The 19,894-nt window shown below is 41.9% G+C and overlaps 1 protein-coding gene across 6 annotated transcripts; it reads left to right on the top strand.

Annotated features, from left to right (window-relative positions):
* Positions 1 to 309: 309 nt before the first annotated feature.
* fip1l1b (FIP1 like 1b (S. cerevisiae)) lies at positions 310 to 19,605 on the top strand. Of its 6 annotated transcripts, none has more exons than XM_036583599.1 (17): positions 310 to 574; positions 2,286 to 2,346; positions 3,764 to 3,824; positions 5,366 to 5,472; positions 6,042 to 6,106; positions 6,551 to 6,661; positions 7,803 to 7,930; positions 9,309 to 9,421; positions 11,858 to 11,911; positions 13,074 to 13,173; positions 14,364 to 14,517; positions 15,589 to 15,615; positions 15,719 to 15,773; positions 16,928 to 16,983; positions 18,000 to 18,198; positions 18,718 to 18,861; positions 19,243 to 19,605. In XM_036583599.1, exons 1-17 carry the CDS (start codon positions 493 to 495, stop codon positions 19,379 to 19,381), a joined length of 1,656 nt encoding a protein of 551 aa, XP_036439492.1. In that variant the 5' UTR covers positions 310 to 492; the 3' UTR covers positions 19,382 to 19,605. The 6 variants fall into 6 exon arrangements, with proteins under 6 accessions (XP_036439492.1, XP_036439491.1, XP_036439490.1 ...); XM_036583598.1 differs by having other exon boundaries at positions 16,925 to 16,983; XM_036583597.1 differs by having other exon boundaries at positions 311 to 574; positions 19,240 to 19,605.
* Positions 19,606 to 19,894: the final 289 nt, after the last annotated feature.

The raw sequence follows: 19,894 nt of genomic DNA, 5'->3' as shown, positions 1-19,894 counted from the left end.
AAATGAATATTAGCCAGCCATTCCAGTATAAAAGCTGTGAAGGTTCGCTGGTGGTTTTGGATAGTAAATGAAATGTCTATATCTGTGTCGTAGACATGGTGACCCCTGGTTCCCATCACCACCACTGTAAAGAGCCTCTACAATCAAGCATTTCACACCAAACCCCTCTGAACGACCCTGTTTACATCTCAAAGCCTAAACTGTGCAGGAATATCGGTGGAAATTCCCCTGAAATTCAGAGACGTCCAGAGAGAGAAAGTACAAGCTTGCGTAGGACTTTTAACATGTCACAAAGAGAAGCGGAAGCTGCGTCTATAGCATGCAGACTTCCTCCGTTCGGTGTGGCGGTTGGAGGAAGAGCAGAGCGCGGCTCCGTTTCTCTCTCCGTTTTCTCTCCGTTTTCCGCTCTTTGCTCGGTTTATCTGCTCGGAGCTTTTGTGTTCGGGTTCTGCTCTCTGTTTCAGGCGGGTTTGCGGGATAATACGAGCTGAGATGTCCGCGGAAGAGGCGGAGAAAGCGGCCGTGCAGGAGCCGAGCAGCGCGGGGGACGAGGAGGAGGAGTGGCTGTACGGAGGTCGGTTAACTGTGTGATAATATACATAAATACACTGATAGGAGGAGGAGTGGCTGTACGGAGATCAGCTCAGTGTGATAATATACATAAATACACTGATAGGAGGAGGAGTGACTGTACGGAGATCAGCTCAGTGTGATAATATACATAAATACTCTGATAGGAGGAGGAGTGGCTGTACGGAGATCAGCTCAGTGTGATAATATACATAAATACACCGATAGGAGGAGGAGTGGCTGTACGGAGATCAGCTCAGTGTGATAATATACATAAATACACTGATAGGAGGAGGAGTGACTGTACGGAGATCAGCTCAGTGTGATAATATACATAAATACACCGATAGGAGGAGGAGTGGCTGTACGGAGATCAGCTTAGTGTGTGATAATATATATAAATACCCTGATAGGAGGAGGAGTGACTGTACGGAGATCAGCTCAGTGTGATGAGATGCATAAATACACCGATAGGAGGAGGAGTGGCTGTACGGAGATCAGCTCAGTGTGATGATATACATAAATACACTGATAGGAGGAGGAGTGGCTGTATGGAGATCAGCTCAGTGTGTGATAATATACATAAATACACCGATAGGAGGGGGAGTGGCTGTATGGAGATCAGCTCAGTGTGATGATATACATAAATACACTGATAGGAGGAGGAGTGGCTGTACGGAGATCAGCTCAGTGTGATGATATACATAAATACACTGATAGGAGGAGGAGTGGCTGTACGGAGATCAGCTTAGTGTGTGATAATATACATAAATCTACTGATAGGAGGAGGAGTGACTGTACGGAGATCAGCTCAGTGTGATGATATACATAAATACACTGATAGGAGGAGGAGTGGCTGTACGGAGATCAGCTCAGTGTGTGATAATGCACTGATAGGAGGAGGAGTGGCTGTACGGAGATCAGCTCAGTGTGTAAACAATAGAAATAAATGTTTACATTTATACTGATAAACACTGTTTATTCACTCTGTGACTGGAACCGGATTGTTTCCTATGAAATGTGAACAGGAACAAAAATCCAGAATCCACTTTCTTCGTAATCCTATTCATACGTGTTCCTATGTATTTGTGCATGTGTAGTTTGAAATCGTTTGATGTGAATGATGGACAAATAAACAATCAAGAAAACGCGAAGAAGAAAAATCAGATTTTTTAAAATTCCAGTGTAAACCCATAAATTAAATAGTACGTTTTCATGTAATTTTAAATTTGAGTTCAAATCTTAATCATACTGCATGAACAGTGAACCAAAAAAAGAAAACACAGAATCAGACTTTTTTCCCCAGTTTGTCCAAACCACATGTTCATACATACTCCTGAATTCGAATTATCAGATTTTTTGTGCATGAAATTGGAATTTGATCGTTTTTATGAGGGAAGCGAGTAAAGAAAGGCCTCAGAGTCTGGATTTCTAATGTCCACTTCAGACCCATATTTTAATTTGTATGCTTTTCGTGTGTGATTTGAAATTTGATTCCAAATCTGATTTATTTCCACATCAGGTTGTAATCGTAGTGTGTGAACAGTGAAAAAAGGAACAGAATCTGATTTTGTTTACATCTTAAATGTTTAACTATGCAGAAATTTTGAGAATTCTGCTTTAATAAGCGAGTGACCGGTTTAGCTTTACAGGCTTTGCTCTTAGCTTGATCTGGTCAGCGTCTTTCTGCTTAAATGTTGTTTCTGTTTATGCAGATGAAGGAGAAACCAAAGAAAACGAGGAGGAGGAGGAGGCCAAACTGACCGCAGCCATCAGGTGAGCAAGTCGCTTCTAATAAGTATCACAACACATCAAGCGTATTGAACGACCGGGTAAAATAAAGGGGCTTTCATGGAAGAGCTTAGACTGTATTTTAGTTCTGATCATTCGCTGAATCAGACGTCTCGGTGAAAAAGTGTGAATGCTGGCAAATCGTGATTGAAACGTCTGTTTGGGTGTGATGTCGTCTTTAGGGATGCCTGTAACAATAACCAGTAACTAACACCTGTAGGAGTGGGTGATGTGACAAAAACAAATGATCATACTATAGAAAAAAGGCCCAATCCCATTTCACCCCTCGCCCCTACCACTCAGCCCTTAGCCCTCTGTTTTGTGCCTTCACGTCTAGGGGTAGGGTCTCCCGGTTTGTGTTGAGATAGAGGGGTAGGGCGAAGTGTTAGGGGCTACATGACCCTCCAAACGGAGGTTTTTCAGAGACTCCAAACAGAGAGTTATGAGAAAAAAGAAAAACCGGCAAGACGGCTGAACAAGAGACCAAAGAAACCCACAAATGTGAGAATTTTCTCTGTTAAAAATTACGATAATCACTGTTTTATCTTAGTTTAGTGTCGTTTCAGTGTATTTTGGTTGTTTTCTTCATAACAAGCATAAAAATTGCTAATAGCATGCTAATGTCTCGGTAGCTAGCTAGCTAACTTTCCCGTTCCACCTTAAATAGTCCAGCAGTTCTGATGCCTGAAGCGCCAGAATGTAGCTGCTGCACCATTTAAGGTGGAACGAGAAAATTTGAACAAGAAGCTGGTGAATGTCTGACTTCAGCTTCGTATCACTGAAGAATTAGTGGTGGGTGATAATAAATAATTGCCCCCCTCTTTGAAGGCATATGATGCCCTAAATGTAACTAAAGCCCAGCAGTGAGGAGCTGAACTTTACCCTCCTCTGCTGTCACTGCAGACTGGCAGGGTCGCCTACAGAGCAGCGCTGGTAGCTGTTAATGAAGTGATGCTCTTTTTATTTGAGGGTCACATTTCAGAGGGAAGATTTCAACCACTACTCTGTAACTCAGTTCCAAGGGGTTAGGGTGATGCTCAAAAACAAGGGGTAGGGGTCAAAAGAAGCAATGGGATTGGGCCTTAGTGACACGTAAAAATTACTGTCAAACATTCAATGATTTTTTTTTATTTTATTTTTTATAATTTAACTTTTATTTTGTATGTGGAAGAGTGGGTTATATTTATGGGTCATATGTGTGGATTATATAGAGAATTATATTATTTTATTATTTATCTGTAAACAGTTTACTGGCAGCCAGTATCTTGTACAACACCAGTCTTCCTGTTTATATGTAGAAGTAACAGAGGCGGATTTGGAAGCCTAAGTTGAGCCTAATTGGTCAGTCCAGTTCATGCTGTAACTGGTGTGGTTTGATTGATCTCCCTGCTTTTCTCCTCAGCGCCCCAGCTGCCCCTCCTGTTACTGACGAGGTCCCCGCTGGCAATGGAGTGGCCACTAAGGTAAAAGCAGATCTAGGGTTACAGTGAATTTAAGTCCTGACCGAAATATTGATCATCTGATAATATGGGTAAATACTGAGGTCTCTCAGATTTATTGGTATCAGTGTAAGAAACGGGCACCTGTGCTCTTTTTCAGCCAAGTTAAGGCAGGTAAACATCTACAACTTCGAAAATCATGATGGAATTTTTTTTTGTTAAAATCAGTGGAGAGTTTAATGTGTCGTTACTCACTGGAAGCTGATTTAGAACTTTGGCAACCAAAGCTGTGACAGAGTTGAGAGATTTAGGAGCAAAATGTGTAAACATGAGGCTTGACATCCACCAATAGGGGAACAGCGTGGCTCAAAATCCATCAATAGGGGAACAGCATGATTGAAATCCACCAACAGGGGAACAGCATGATTGAAATCCACCAACAGGGGAACAGCATGATTGAAATCCACCAACAGGGGAACAGCACGATTGAAATCCACCAGCAGGGGCACAATGTGATTGAGATCCACCAATAGGGGAACAGCATGGCTCGGAATCGACCAGTGGGGTATGGCGTGGCTCAGAATCCACCAATAGGGGAACGGTGTGATTGAAATCCACCAATAGGGGAACAGCATGGCTCGGAATCCACCAATAGGGGAACAGCATGGCTTGGAATCCACCAATAGGGGAACAGCATGGCTTGGAATCCACCAACAGGGGAACAGCATGGCTCTGTATCCACCAATAGGGGAACGGCGAGGCTTGAAATCCACCAATAGGCGAAGGGAGTGGCTTAAAATCCACTAGTAGGGAAACGGTGTGGCTTGGAAACCACCAATAGGGAAACTGCATGGCTCAGTGTCCACCAGTAGGCGAATGCCATGGCTCAGAATCAAACAACAGGGAATTGCCGTGGCTCGGAACCCACCAATAGTTAAATGGCTTAACTTGAAATCCACCAATATGGGAGCGCCGTTGCTTGAAATCCAACAGTAGGGGAACTATATGGCTCGAAATTCACCAAAAGGGAAACAGCGTGGCTCAGAATCCACCAACAGGGAATTGGCGTGGCTCGGAACCCACCAGTAGTTAAACGGCTTCACTTGAAATCCACCCATAGGGGAGTAGGGAGACTCTGAATCCACCAATAGGCAAATGGTGTGGCTCGTAATCTACTAGTAGGGAAACTCATAATCCACCAGTACGGGATCAGCGTTGGAAGCACAGATTAAGTGGGCGGAGCTGAATGTGATCATTTTCCTGCGTTGCTCGCTGATGATAATGATCACTATGTAATCTGACTGCAGCCCATGGCGACATACATGGTAACACAGTATGAGGGAATTTTACTGAGGTCTTATAGGGATCGTCTCGTTCAGTGTCTCATACAGTAAACTGCTGTTATTCCATAGTTTACTGAGGGCTTTACACTCTCACAGAACCAGACCGTTAAACAGGTTCTTACCGTTTTAATAGAAAAGGAACCTATTTAGCCTCAGCATATCTAGGAGAAATGAAACACTGTTCCTGTAGCTTCAGCGGTGTGACGGTGCTGTGTTTTACAGGAGGAAGCCCCTGGAGAGGATGAAGACAGCGAGAGCGACAGTGATGATGATGACGATGATGTCCGCGTCACCATCGGTGACATTAAGACGGGCGCGCCGCAGTACACGTGAGTATGATGAGTTACTGAAGGGAGCCCTACGTTTAACAGGAGTCCTCATCTAGTCTGAGAGACCCGGCCTTGTTTTAACGGACCAGTATGAGCCACATTAGTCCTGACTCAGTTCTGATCCTTTATTAAGCCTCTTTTTACCACCCATTAAAAATAAACATAGTGTCCGATGTTTGTGTTCAGTGTGTCGCTCTTCACCTTTATTCCAGCTTCCCTTCTTTTCAGGAGACTCACTTTCAGTTCCTCAAAGAATCTGCAGACGCTCCTCCAAAGTTCAGTCTTAGAAGTTTTAGGTTGATCATTTTCTGAAGTAATCAAACACATTCAGTGATTTTTGAGGCCTGGACTCTGGGGTGACCAATAGGGGGAAAGCCATGGCTCAAAATCCACCAATTGGGAGCTTTAAGTGCTGTTTGTCTGAGTTAAAACACTCAGATTGGGAGGGGAGCTGAAACAATTGGATCATGAAACCCCATTCAAATGACTTACACTGATGTTGCTGTTTGGTACTTTGCGTGACTGTGATGTGCTGCATTGTAAATTTGTGCTGTGCTGTGTTTTTTCAGGTCATACGGGGCAACACCGGTCAATCTGAACATAAAGACCGGCACCAGCAGGCCTTATGGAGCAGGTACAGACAGCGACTCTGTCCATGTTACTGTCATTAAATCATAGTGTTAAAATGAATCATGTTGGCTGGGGGCTTTACAGATAGGCGAAATGTGCTACGATCAAACCACCGTTATTAGAGAAATAAAAATGAATTTTCTATTATACTGTTTTCAAAAACTCTTTACATCCAAAATAGTCGATACACAGCATTGTGGGATTAAACTCTACAAACGACATGATACAAATCTGTAAATTAGACAGACTGTGCGGTTCTATTGTAAAGCTAATGGATGTTATCAGTGGATGTGTTGTGCACATTTGCATTGTTATTGCTGGGAATGCTTTAATTAGGCGTTTTATATCAGATATTAATAGTTATTTGTGTCCAATTTTGACCGTATTGCTCCTCCGTCTCAGTTAAGGATGGTAACGTATTTGTTGGTCGTGTGTTTTTGCGATTTAGTGGGAACGAAGGTGAAAGGTGTGGATCTGGACGCTCCAGGAAACATTAACGGCGTCCCCGTGCTGGAGGTGGACATGGAGTCCTTTGAGGAAAAACCCTGGAGAAAACCTGGTCAGTGTCTTTTAGTATTTATTTTTAAATGTTCCTCACTTTTTACAAAAAAAATCTGTACTAGTTTAATGATGAATGTAAACACTGTTAAACTTTTAAAAACATATTGTTCGCTTGACAGTTCATAAGTGGAAACTAAGCCTGTGATGTCACAAAAACAAACATGTTTACATATATTGCATATTCAGTGTAGCCCCGCCCACTCACACTGAGGTTATACAGAGTGTTCCAGCCCGGGCTGCTTTTTTGAACGAGGCACAGCCAATCAGAACCAGAGCTCATTCAGTCTTAAGGACGCAGTAACAAAAGCAGCCTGTTTAATTGTGAGGGATAAAGAGAGGCTGGAAAACGGTCATGTAGAAATGAATTATGATATTTTTGATACATGAAACCACACAAACCAAGTGGACCTAAATAAAATAAAAGAAAAAAGACAAGAAATGTGTAGGATATGGGCCTTTTAATCTCAGATCCAGCTCATTACATGTGACTAGTATCTGAATTCAGTCAATCGTTTAACCTGTATGTAAACTTGGAGTACATTGAGGGTGACTCACATTCACAGTGCAGCCCAGCTTTATACAAAAAGAAGGGACTGAAAAGAGTAAATATGCAGTTGTGATAGTAAAAGTAGTGAAAGTATAGCAACGAAAATAAAATATGACACAAAAAAAATTGTATTAAAACAGTACATAAAAATAACAGTTAGGAAACCTTAAGACAAATCAAGAAAGCCGAATTAAACGCATTAGTAATAAAATCCATTAATAATAAACATAAGTCAAGAGAACAAAAAGAGAACAATAAAGTTAATGATATTAAAACAATAATAGCAATGATGAAGTGGTAAAATAATAAGTGAAATAAATGGCAATAAAAAAAGATAAATCAACCGAAAGAACTAAAATAAAATAGTTTTATAAAACACATATGTTTTTACACACACACACACACACACACACACATATATATATATGAATTATGATATTTTTATTATATATATATATAAACTAAATCAACTAAAATAGTTGAAAAAAGTAGGCAAAACTACAAAGTCAGTCATTTGTCTGATGCGTATCTGTGTATTTATGTGCTGCACTTCTTATTCACTACTTATTCTCTCTTTCGTGTTGGTCTGCAGGCGCCGACCTGTCAGACTACTTTAACTACGGCTTTAATGAGGAGACGTGGAAGGCCTACTGCGAGAAACAGAAGCGCCTGCGCATGGGCATCGACCCCAACATCAGCTCCACCACCAGCAAGATCTCCGTAAGTCCTGCTGAACCTTCTGACTACTGACTAACCAGATGTTTCCCAATAGTGTGATCTATAAAAACAGCTAAAAACACACCGATCAGGCACAACATTCTGACCACCTCCTTGTTTCTACGCTCACTGTCCATTTTATCAGCTCCACTTACTATATAGGTGCACTTTGTAGTTCTACAGTTACAGACTGTAGTCCATCTGTTTCTCTGCATACTTTGTTAGCCCCCTTTTACCCTGTTCTTCAGTGGTCAGGACCCTCACAGAGCAGGTACTATTTGGGTGGTGGATCATTCTCAGCACTGCAGTAACACTGACATGGTGGTGGTGTGTTAGTGTGTGTTGCGCTGGTCTGTAGAAACAGGGAGGTGGTCAGAATGTTATGCCTGATGAGTGTTTATAAGAACGTATATGAAAGTAGTGTTTTAATCTAATATTTTTAGCTGCCGAGGTCGTTAACTCTGCTAATTCTCTGAATAGTCAGTGCCGTTGTGAGTGAATGGTCAGCTGCCTTTGTCCTCCTTTCCAATAAAGAGCCCAAATGTTTTCGCGTTCAGCGACTGAACCACTCGGCATTCCTGAAACTGCGAACGGAGATTTGAACGCAATCAGCTTCAATCCATGAAGTCAAGCGCCAGCCTACTAGCACCTCATTTGCATATCATTTACATGAAGCAGGCCCTAATTCATGCGGATATTTCGGTCGGGAGCCAATAAAACGACAGCGTTCAGCAGCTTGCGAACCGATGGCTGTGCTTATTGGAGGAGTTTGAGGTGGGGCAGTGAGTGCACAGCTCCCCCTGCTGACCAAACTTAAGTGTTAAAATTATGACAACTGAAAAAAAAATCAAATTGAAAATAAACAAAACAGCTTAGTTTGTTTTTAGGCAGTGGAATGATGTGATTGTGTAATGCGATTAAAATTATTTTAGGAAAATATTTATATAATATTTAAAAGCTGTATTTCTGCAGTGTGTGACACTATCTGCGTTTTGCATTGTTTATTTTGTGGGCGGAGTCAGTCTTTAAAAAGAACATGGAATAATTGCAGGATTTGTTTATCAGAAGTGTTACTTTTTGTCTATTTTCTAATTTTATTCTTATTATTGGTATTATGGATGATGCTGGTTATAGTTTTGGTTACTGCAAATCAAACTCATCTGTTTTTTTCAGGTTGTTAAACTATTATGCTGTAAATTCCATGCAGTCCTACTAGATGTTAGTTTGATCATACAGATACGCCGAAGATGAAACTGACAAACAGCAAAATCATGGGTGGAATTCGCGTGCGCTCATTTTTGACGGCAACTTTGGTGAGATAAATTTTGGATTTATGTCTTTTTTATTTATGTATGTATTTGTTTGTTTCTGTGTCTCTCAGGTTCAGCAGGGCAGGACAGGTAACGATAAAGAAGTCTCTGTTGCTGCTCACGTCACTAAAACTGACTTCACCTCCCCTCCCAGCATCTACAAGACCGCCCTCAACCCGGCCAGGTACGCCCACCCCCACCCTCGGAACACGCGCCTGAACGGGTTCTCACAGCCGAGAACTGTGACTATTAAATTTATTAAAATTTATTAAATTCTGTTTATTAAAATGTAATTTACTTTAATCTACAGATTGGAGTCTATATGCTTATACAACGCTGCATATAGAGCTGAAATGTAACATAACACTTCAAGAAGTCGTCATGATACAAAATATATAACAAAATGTTTATTTTTTCTTACATCTGTTCATTTAGAACAGACAAAGGTCCAGTCCCATTTCTTCTTTTTACCCCTACCCCTTGTTTTCGAGTGTCACCCTAACCCCTTGGAACTGTGAGTTACTTCCCTTGTAAAATGGGACAACCCTCAAATAAAAAAGGACATTATTTCATTAACAGGCTACTAGCGCTGCCCTGTAGGCGACCCGGCTTTAGTTACATTTAGGGCATCATGTGCCTTCAAAGAGGGGGGCAATTATTTATTATCACCCACCTCTAATTCTTCAGTGAAGCTGAAGTCAGATATTCACCAGATTCTTGTTCAAATTTTCCCGTTCCACCTTAAATGGTGCAGCAGTTACATTCTGGAGCTTCTGGCGTCAGAACTGCTGGACTATTTAAGGTGGAACGGGAAAGTTAGCTGGCTAGCTACGGAGACATTAGCATGCTGTTAGTGGTTTGTTATGCTTGTTATGAAGAAAACGACCAAAATACACTGAAACGACGTTAAACTAAGATAAAACAGTGATTATCATAACTTTTAACAGAGAAAATTCTCACATTTGTGGGTTTCTTTGGTCTCTTGTTCAGCCGTCTTACCGGTTCTTCGTTTTTCTTCATAACTCTCTGTTTGGAGTCTCTGAAAAACCTCTGTTTGGAGGGCCATGTAGCCCCAACACTTCGCCCTAGACATGAACGCGCAAAACAGAGGGCTGAGGGCTCAGTGGTAGGGACGAGGGGTGAAATGGGACTGGACCAAAGTAGTGCCACGTTTTAAAAACTACTATCAAGTAAAATTACGCCTAACCAGATAATCATTATTTACATCATTTACATGTTTTTCAATATCGAATAGTACAGATAATCACGTTTCCCCATAGTGTGACAGACAAAAACAGCTTAAAATATATAAGAACGAATACAAAAGTAGTGTTTTATTCCCATATGTATAGCTACCGAGGTGGTTAACTTGGCTAACTGAAAATGGCTAATGCTATTTAAAAAATATTTAAAGGTAGTTACTCTCTACTAACTGAAAATAACTTTGCTAGCTGTAAATATTGACAAAAGTATGCTGCAAAGCTGAAAACATAACTTTTTAAGTTGAGAATTTACTTAAATCTACAGATTGGAGTCTATATGCTTACATAGTGCTGTATATAGAGCTGGATGAAATGGCAGAAATATAACTATAATTATACTTCAAGAAGTCGTCATGAAACAACATATATAACAAAATGTTTATTTTTCTTACATCTGTTCATTTAGAACAGACGAAGTAGTGCCACGTTTTAAAAACTACTATCAAGTAAAATGATCAGTATTTTATATTCCCCACACTGCGCTGCACTAAATCCACCAACACAGGACTATTATCAGTGTTTCAGACATGCGGCTGGGAGGCGTTCGTGCTGACGATGCCCAGAATAGACTCAGAGAAGCGTATTGTGATATAACTTCTCACAATAATGATATTTATTGTCCAGTTATATTGTCCTGTAGTTGTCGTATTTAGATCCTGCTGTGGTTCGGCTCCTTTCACTGCAGAAAACAAATGGAAAACGGTTCTGTGTAGCACCAAAAAGGTTCTTCTGTTGTTATAATTGTCAGAGCGTATTCGACAGAAGAACCCCTTTTTGGTGCTTTATAGAATGCAGCACGTTTTCCATCAATCCGAAGAACCATTTCACTTTGCAAAGAACCATTTCAGCATGAAGTGGTTCTATGTAGAACTCATGGTTCTACATAGAGACATTCTCTTTATTAAAGAACCACTCTTTTTTTTTAAGAGTGTGATGCTACTACTACTACTAATAATAATAATAACTATGAAAATAATAATTATAATTGAGCCCCTCCAATAAAAAAAACCATATATTAACCATTCCACTCTTTTTTAGATTATCAGTTATTTTGTTTTCTGTTTTATTTTGTACAATCATTTACATTAAAAAGCTACACTGTGCTTTATGTACATTTTAGTGATGTCTTTATTTGACATACAGGGCATCAAGCAATGTCAAACCGTGTTTACATGTTTTATTTTAAAAAATGTCATCATTGGGTCTTTTTTTTTTTTGGGTGAACTACCCCTTTAATGTCACTAACAGGTCCTCACAAGTGTGGTATTGTAAGTATTTCATATGTGTGTGTGTGTGTTGTGCAAGAGAGGGGGCGGTAACTCTTCTCTGCCTGTCTCCCCTTACTCATGCCCTCATAGGATATCCCCTCCGCAGTGGGCGGGGCCAGCCACTCAAGACACGCCCTATTATACGTAAGTGGGTGTGGACACGGGCCTGGCCAAAGAATTCATGAGTTCAATTAATCCACTGAAAGGTTTCTTGTTTTTTTAAAGGGCTCATATCAGGGAAAACTGACCAATGTAGTTCTACAGTTACAGACTGTAGTCCATCTGTTTCTCTGATACTTTGTTAGCCCCCTTTTACCCTGTTCTTCAGTGGTCAGGACCCCATGGACCCTCACAGAGCAGGTACTATTTGGGTGGTGGATCATTCTCAGCACTGCAGTAACACTGACATGGTGGTAGTGTGTTAGTGTGTGTTGCGCTGGTCTGAGTGGATCAGACACAGCAGTGCTGCTGGAGTTTTTAAACACCTCAGTGTCGCTGCTGGACTGAGAATAGTCCACCAACCAAAAATATCCAGCCAACAGCGTCCTGTGGGCAGAGTCCTGTGACCACTGATGAAGGACTAGAGGATGACCAACACAAACTGTGCAGCAGCAGATGAGCTATCGTCTCTGACTTTACATCTACAAGGTGGACCGACAAGGTAGGAGTGTCTAATAGAGTGGACAGTGAGTGGACACAGTGTTTAAGAACTCCAGCAGCACTGCTGTGTCTGATCCACTCAGACCAGCACAACACACACTAACACACCACCACCACGTCAGTGTTACTGCAGTGCTGAGAATGATCCACCACCCTAATATCTGCTCTGTGAGGGTCCATGGGGGTCCTGACCACTGAAGAACAGGGTAAAAGAGGGGCTAACACAGTTGATACTCAGTGTTAACAAACACAGCCCGATTTCTTTATTTGTTCATTTATTTGTTTATTTATTTTAGTGCATAAACTCGTGTCCTAATTGGACGTCAGGGACCAGAAGATGTAAGAATAAAAGCAGGATATGGGCCCTTTAACGCTTTTTTGTTGTTTATGACTTTTCACCTAAAATCACAGATGGTGATTTTTTTTTATTTATATTTTGATATAAAGCTTTTTTTGTTTTGGTGCATAAATCTGATGTAGTCGGCTGGTCTGGCTTACAGCTGCCGACACATCAGCAAAGCATTTTGTTTATGATTTCTTTAACACCTTTTTGGGATAATTTTGATTTCTGTATGTTTGTGTGTGAACCTGTTTCACTCTCTACTTGACAGATAAACCAGTGATTCTGTGTGTTTGTGTTTTGCAGGAAGTCCAGTGGGACCATCGACGTGATCGGTGGACAAACGGCCACCATCAGCCGAGTGGAGGGACGACGCCGACACAACCTGGAGGGAAACAACATCCAGGTAAAGAAACAAAAAAACAAAGCTCTGTGTAGTATCTAAACGATCCAGACTGACCCCAAACAGTCAGCAGACCACTAAACACTAGTACGAGTTGTATCTGGGGTTTTGCAGTGCTTGTGCAAAAGTTTGAGCGCCCGGTCAAACGACATGCTTTATTGATTAAACACACTGAAATTTTCCATTTTTTCCTCATTTTAGTGCAGTTTCTGTTTATATGCTCTAATGTTTAAAACATCATGTTGAAATGACATAAAACATATGTGAAAAAATAATATAGAAAATATTACTATAAAATAAAAGATTTAAAAATATTCACCGCCGTCTGAAAAAAAAGTATCTCCAGAATAGTAACTTTACAGGAGAAGGCAAAAACACTGACGATTCAATGTAAGTTAATGTAAGGAGATTTTATTCCGAGTAATTTTGGAGCATTTCTATTGGTCCGTTCATCATGAAATTCTCAGCATCCTCAGCACTGCAGTAACGCTGACGTGGTGGTGGTGTGTTAGTGTGTGTTGTGCTGGTATGAGTGGATCAGACACAGCAGTGCTGCTGGAGTTTTTAAACACTGTGTCCACTCACTGTCCACTCTATTAGACACGCCTACCTTGTCAGTCCACCTTGTAGATGTAAAGTCAGAGACGATAGCTCATCTGCTGCTGCACAGTTTGTGTTGGTCATCCTCTAGTCCTTCATCAGTGGTCACAGGACTCTGCCCACAGGACGCTGTTGGCTGGATATTTTTGGTTGGTGGACTATTCTCAGTCCAGCAGCGACACTGAGGTGTTTAAAAACTCCAGCAGCACTGCTGTGTCTGATCTACTCCTATACTGTAAGTGGAGCTGATAAAATGGACAATGAGCGTAGAAACAAGGAGGTGGTCGTGATGATGTGCCTGACCGATGGACGTTACATGTTTGCAAATAGTTTTATATCAGAATTAAAGCGAGGCCGATTGAGTGGGCGTGTCAGTAGTGTAAGCCCCGCCCCTTCACTCTGATAGGCAGGTCTCAGATGCGTAGTTCAGTCCCTGGCTGGTGTAGCTGAGTGGAGACCGTAGACAGTGAGGAGTGAGTCAGTGCAGCTCTGCAGTCTCTGTTTACAGTCGTTAGTGTTCCCGATTGATGCTGTGCTGATCGTTACATTGTTGCTATGGTGATGATCAAGTTCTCTCTCTCTCCGTCGTCCAGGTGATTTCGGAACACTCGTCTACAGAGGCTGAACCCATGCCCGCCAAAATGCCCGCCTTCTTTCCCCCGGGACCCTTGCCTCCAAACTTGCCTCCCCCACCCTTCCTGCCCCCACCGCCGGTCAGCCAGGCTCCACCGCTCATCCCTCCGCCAAGTCAGTGTCTCTCTCTCTCTCTCTCTCTCTCTCTCTCTCTCTCTCTCTCTCTCTCTCTCTCTCTCTCTTTCTCTTTCTCTCTCACACTCTCTGTCTGTCTCTCTCTCTCCCCCTCTCTCTCTCTCTCTGTGTCTCCCCCTCTCTTTCTTTCTCTGTCTCTCCCACTCACTCGCTCTGTCGCTGTTTCTTTCTGTTTTTTCTCTTTTTCTTTCTTTCATTCTTTCTCTTTTCTCTCTACTTTTATTTCTCTCTTTCTCCCCCTTTTTTTCTCTCACCCTCTGCCTCTCTCTCTCTCTCTGTCTCTCTCTCTCTCCCCTATTCACTCGCTCTGTCACTGTTTTTCTCTCTTTCTCTTTCTATTTTTATTTCTCTCTCTCTCTCTCCCCTTTTTTCTCAACCTCTGCTCTTTCTGTCTCTTGTGCTCTTTTTTGTCTTTCTTTCTCTCCCTTTTCTCTTTTTTCTCTCTTCCTCTGCTCACTCTCTCTCTCTCTCTCTCTCTCTCTACCAGTTTCGCCTTCTGCTCTTTCTTCTTCTGTTCTCTCGTCTCCTCCTTTTTCTCTCTTGCCTTCTCTTTTCTGTCTTTCATCCTGTTTTCCCTTTTTCCCTCCCCCTTTTCTCTCTCATATTCTGATTTCTCTCTCTTTTTTGCCTTTTGCTCTTTTTCTTCGCTCTTTTCTCTCTTCTCCTTTTCTCTCTTGCCCTCTCTTGTCTGTCTTTCTTTTTGTCATCCAGTTTTCTTTTTTCCCTTCTTCCCCCTTTCTCTTTTCTTTCTCTTCCTCTGATTTCTCTCTTTCTCTCTCTCTACCTTTTTCCTTCTGCTCTCTTTCTTTCTGTTCTCATCTCCTCCTTTTTCTCTCTTGCCTTCTTTTCTGTCTTTTTTCATCCAGTTTTTTCTTTTTCCCTCCTTTCCTCTCTCTCTCTCTCTCTCTCTCTCTCTCTCTCTCTCTCTCTGTGTGTATATATGTATATAACTCTCCCGTCTTATATATATATATCTGTTTCTGTGTTCATGGACATTTTTTGTTTATCATTGACCTGAATGTGTTTCTCTGTGTCTGATGTTGTTTACAGGGCTGCCCATCACTGTTCCTCCTCCTGGTACGTTCTGTTCTCAGATAAACTCTTTATTGAAAATTTGTAAATCTGTGTAAAAACGATCAAAGCTATAAATTAAGATCTAAATGTTTCGTTTGTGTTGCAGGTTTCCCTCCACCTCCTGGAGCTCCGCCCCCTTCACTCATCCCAACCACAGACACGTAAGATCACAGCCAATCATCTGTCAGATTCTCACCGTGTGGGAGGGGCCTGATTTTCTATTGAAGTCAGTGTGACTGTTTCAGTAGGACATGCTGGGCAGATGAATGTGCTAAAGAAGCTCAGACAGTTACTGTTTTAATGAGAACCGAACATTAAAACCCGCTTCTTTCTGATAACGAGCGTCTTTTATAAGGTGCTGGAGGAGGTAAGCAGCTCTGTGGTCTCCCTGCAAAGCACACGGCAGGACAAACACGCGTTTACAAAGCTATGATCTGAACAGACAACCGGAGTGAAACTCCTGTACGGTTTACACAGTGCTGTGCAAAAGTTTGTGCACCCCTGGTCAAATTATTTTCACGTTTGTAAGTGTAAATATGTTACTACACCCTCCACGGGGAGCACACTTACGCACATTTTAATACTCAATTACCGTTTATTTAGTGATTTTAACATCACGAAGATGAAAAACAACATAAAACGTGGCCTGTGCAGAAGTTATGGCACATTTTATGCTACACGTTTTATTTTCTCTGACATGTTTAAGGGCCCCATGTTCCACATCGTTGTATGCCATAGTTTTGGTCCACTAAATTTCATACTGTTTGTTTACCAAAAAAAAAAAGTCATAATTCATTTTTCATGACCTCTCTTCATCCCTTAGAATTAAACGGGTTGTTTTTGTTGCTGTGCCTTTAAGACTGATGTATGTAAATGAGCTCTGTTCTGATTGGCTGTGCCTGTCTGACCTGAAACACTCCTTATAACTTCAGTGTGAGTGTTGGGAGGGGTTATACTGCTATAGGCTGGATAGGCGGATGTTTGACATCACAAAAAGGATGAAATCAAAACGATCTGTTCTTGCAACTTGGTTTACGTTTATAGACGGGTACGTTTTTAAAACGTCAGCAGTGTTTACATACTACAGTGAACTTAACAGCCTGTTTAATTCTAAGGCATAAAGAGGGGTTCGAAAATGGTCATGATTACCATATATGGTACATAAAACTGAAAAAAAAATACAGGGAAAATGTGGCATATGGGCAGTTTAAAGAGGGCTTTGTTTGAGCACCAGAATAAAGCGGTCCCCTATCGGGCAGCTGTTACAGAAGGTTTCCTGTGGTTTTTTTATAATGACTGTTTCGTTCTGCAGCAGTGGGCACCCTGGAGGATACGACTGCCGTCCGGTCGCCCCGTACCCTTTCCCACCAGGTCAGTGCGAGACTTGATTCAGTACTCCTACAGTTAGGTCCAGTCCCATTTCTTCTTTTGACCCCTACCATTTGTTTTCAAGTGTCACCCTAATGGAGTTACAAGCAGTAGTGGTTGAAATCTTCCCTCTGAAATGAGACCCTCAAATAAAAAGAGCATCACTTCATTAACAGCTACTAGCGCTGCTCTGTAGGCGACCCTGCCAGTCTGCAGTGACAGCAGAGGAGGGTAAAGTTCAGCTCCTCACTGCTGGGCTTTAGTTACATTTAGGGCATCATGTGCCTTCAAAGAGGGGGGCAATTATTTATTATCACCCACCCCTAATTCTTCAGTGATGTGAAGCTGAAGTCAGATATTCACCAGCTTCTTGTTCAGATTCTCCCGTTCCACCTTAAATGGTGCAGCAGTTACATTCTGGCGCTTCAGGCGTCAGAACTGCTGGACTATTTAAGGTGGAACGGGAAATTTAGCTAGCTAGCTACAGAGACATTAGCATGCTATTAGCGATTTTTATGCTTGTTATGAAGAAAACGACCACTACCCCTAGACGTGAACGCGCAGAACAGAGGGCTAAGGGCTGAGTAGTAGAGTCGAGGGGTGAGATGGGATTGGGCCTTAAAAACAGCTCAGCTGAGTTTCGTCCAGCAGGTGGTGCCGTTGTAGTATTTATGGATTTGAAAGTATAGTATCAGATGTACACTGCAGTCCACTTACACCAGGTGTAGTAGGACACAGTATGACGTGCTGTGAGCTATGAAAACGCTCCCAGTAGCTTTTTCACATAACAGTGGTGTAGTGCCGAATTCTGACTCCCCCGCAGAATCTAACACACTTCACACACAAACCTCTGGACACTACAGAAAGCCTGTGGTGCATTCAGTGAATGTTTCTGTCCATCACAATCAGCTTAAGAGTTCCTGTGTGTATTAACTAACGTTTTATTTAGTTCAGTTTAGTATTATTATGTATTTATTTATCTGTCTGTGTTTTTTTTTTTATTATTATTTTATTTTCAGGTGGTTACCCCCCACCCCTGCAGGGTCCTGTGAACAGCTGGTCCGGAATGATGGATAACTCTAAGCAGTGGGATTATTACCCCCGCCGAGAGAAGGAGCGAGACAAGGAGAGGGAGAGAGAGAGGCCGAGAGAGCGAGCACACGACAGAGAGAGGGAGAGAGAGAGAGAGCACAGCCCGGCTTCCATGGCCTACAACAGGTCAGCTCTGAACTCTAAAAACCATGACAGCATTTCAGAAAATATGTATGTATATTTTTATTTATATATATAAATATATACGCATACACATACATACATACCGATCAGGCATAAACATTATAACCACCTCATTGTTTCTACGCTCTTTGTCCATTTTATCAGCTCCACTTACTATACAGGTGCACTTTGTAGTTTGTAATAGTGGATCAGACACAGCAGCACAGCTGGAGTGTTTAAACACTGTGTCCACTCACTGTCCACTCTATTAGACACTCCTACTTCGTCAGTGAACCTTGTAGATGTAAATTTTATATATATATATATATATATATATATTATATGAAATTTACATTAATGACAGATTTGAATCACTTACCTAAACGAGTGTGAACCATCCTGTCAGAGAGATCGGATTTGAGCAAAAAATCAGATTTGAGCAACTAGGCTTTGTAATGTGAACGTAGCTTTGATTTGATATTCAAACGTATCACCAGCTAAATATTTTGTCCACCCCTCCAGTGATGAAGAGCGCTACCGCTACCGCGACTACGGCGACCGAGGGTACGACAGGCACCGCGAGCGGTCGAGCCGAGAGAAGGAGGAGAGACACAGAGAGAGAAGACACAGAGAGAAGGAGGAGGGCCGACACAAGTCGTCACGCAGGTAACTTACAGGCTTTCTAGAGAAGCGAGTTTAGAGATTGTATTTCTTTATAATTTTCCTCGCCTTGGTGTTTCAGCAGTTTTGCCTGGACTGATTTTTTTTTTTTGAATGAGACACAAGATGGCCAGTCAGAGCAGAGCTCATTTGCATATGTCAGTTTCAAAAGCACAGTAACAAAAACAGCCTGTATACCTGTAAAAATCACCTGTTTTTGGACATGAAGCCACTTAAATGGTAAGAGTGGACCTGAAGGTTGGAATCAAAAATGAAACAGAAAATAAATGTAGAAGAGTGAATCTCAGAGTGGGACGAAGGTCATTGTGCTTTCATCCTCTCACACCATCTCTATCATCCCTTCTCTCTCCCTCTCTCTCTCAGCAGTAGCAGAAGGAGGCACGACAGTGAAGAAGGCGACGGCCATCGCAGACACAAACATAAGAAGTCCAAGAGGAGCAAAGAGGGCAAAGAGCCAAGCGAGGAGCGAGCAGCTGACCAGGAGAACCAAGAGGCCATGGAGTAACCACCCTGAACTGGGGGTTATTTCACAAAGCAGGATTTACTGGGTTTACTGGAATAACTGGATATCTTTAGTCCAAAAGGAACGGATCCCTTTACTCCTGTTGGATAGGCTTGAGTTCTGGTTTAAAGGGATTCTCCAGGATTCTCCAACCTAATCACCATCTACCGCAGATGGTTAACTACCATTAACGGCCGTTTTTAGGCCTTTCGTCGTAATAAAAAAAAGAACAGCCAGACAGAAAAGACTGAATAGAAGCCAGTGTGCAGTTGCTTCAGCGACAGCCCATTGACTTCCATTATAAGTGTGTTTCAAGTCAAGGTGTTTAGTTCTTTTACTGTTGAAATTGTCGTAATTAATCACACGTTGCAGACGCAGCAGATGGAGATTAGGGCAAACAAAGTACTGGAGGCCTCTAAGTTATCTGGCTAATGTTCGATTCCAGCTTTGTGAAATAACCCAGGAGAACCAGGAGTGGAGAACCATGGAGTAAACGCTGTCCTCCAAACGCTGGGG

This window comes from Colossoma macropomum, unplaced genomic scaffold, assembly GCF_904425465.1.
Source record: "Colossoma macropomum unplaced genomic scaffold, Colossoma_macropomum, whole genome shotgun sequence".
Taxonomy (NCBI): Eukaryota; Metazoa; Chordata; class Actinopteri; order Characiformes; family Serrasalmidae; genus Colossoma; species Colossoma macropomum.
Note: the sequence above shows the minus strand (reverse complement) of the source record. Positions and strands in the feature narration are given on the sequence as shown.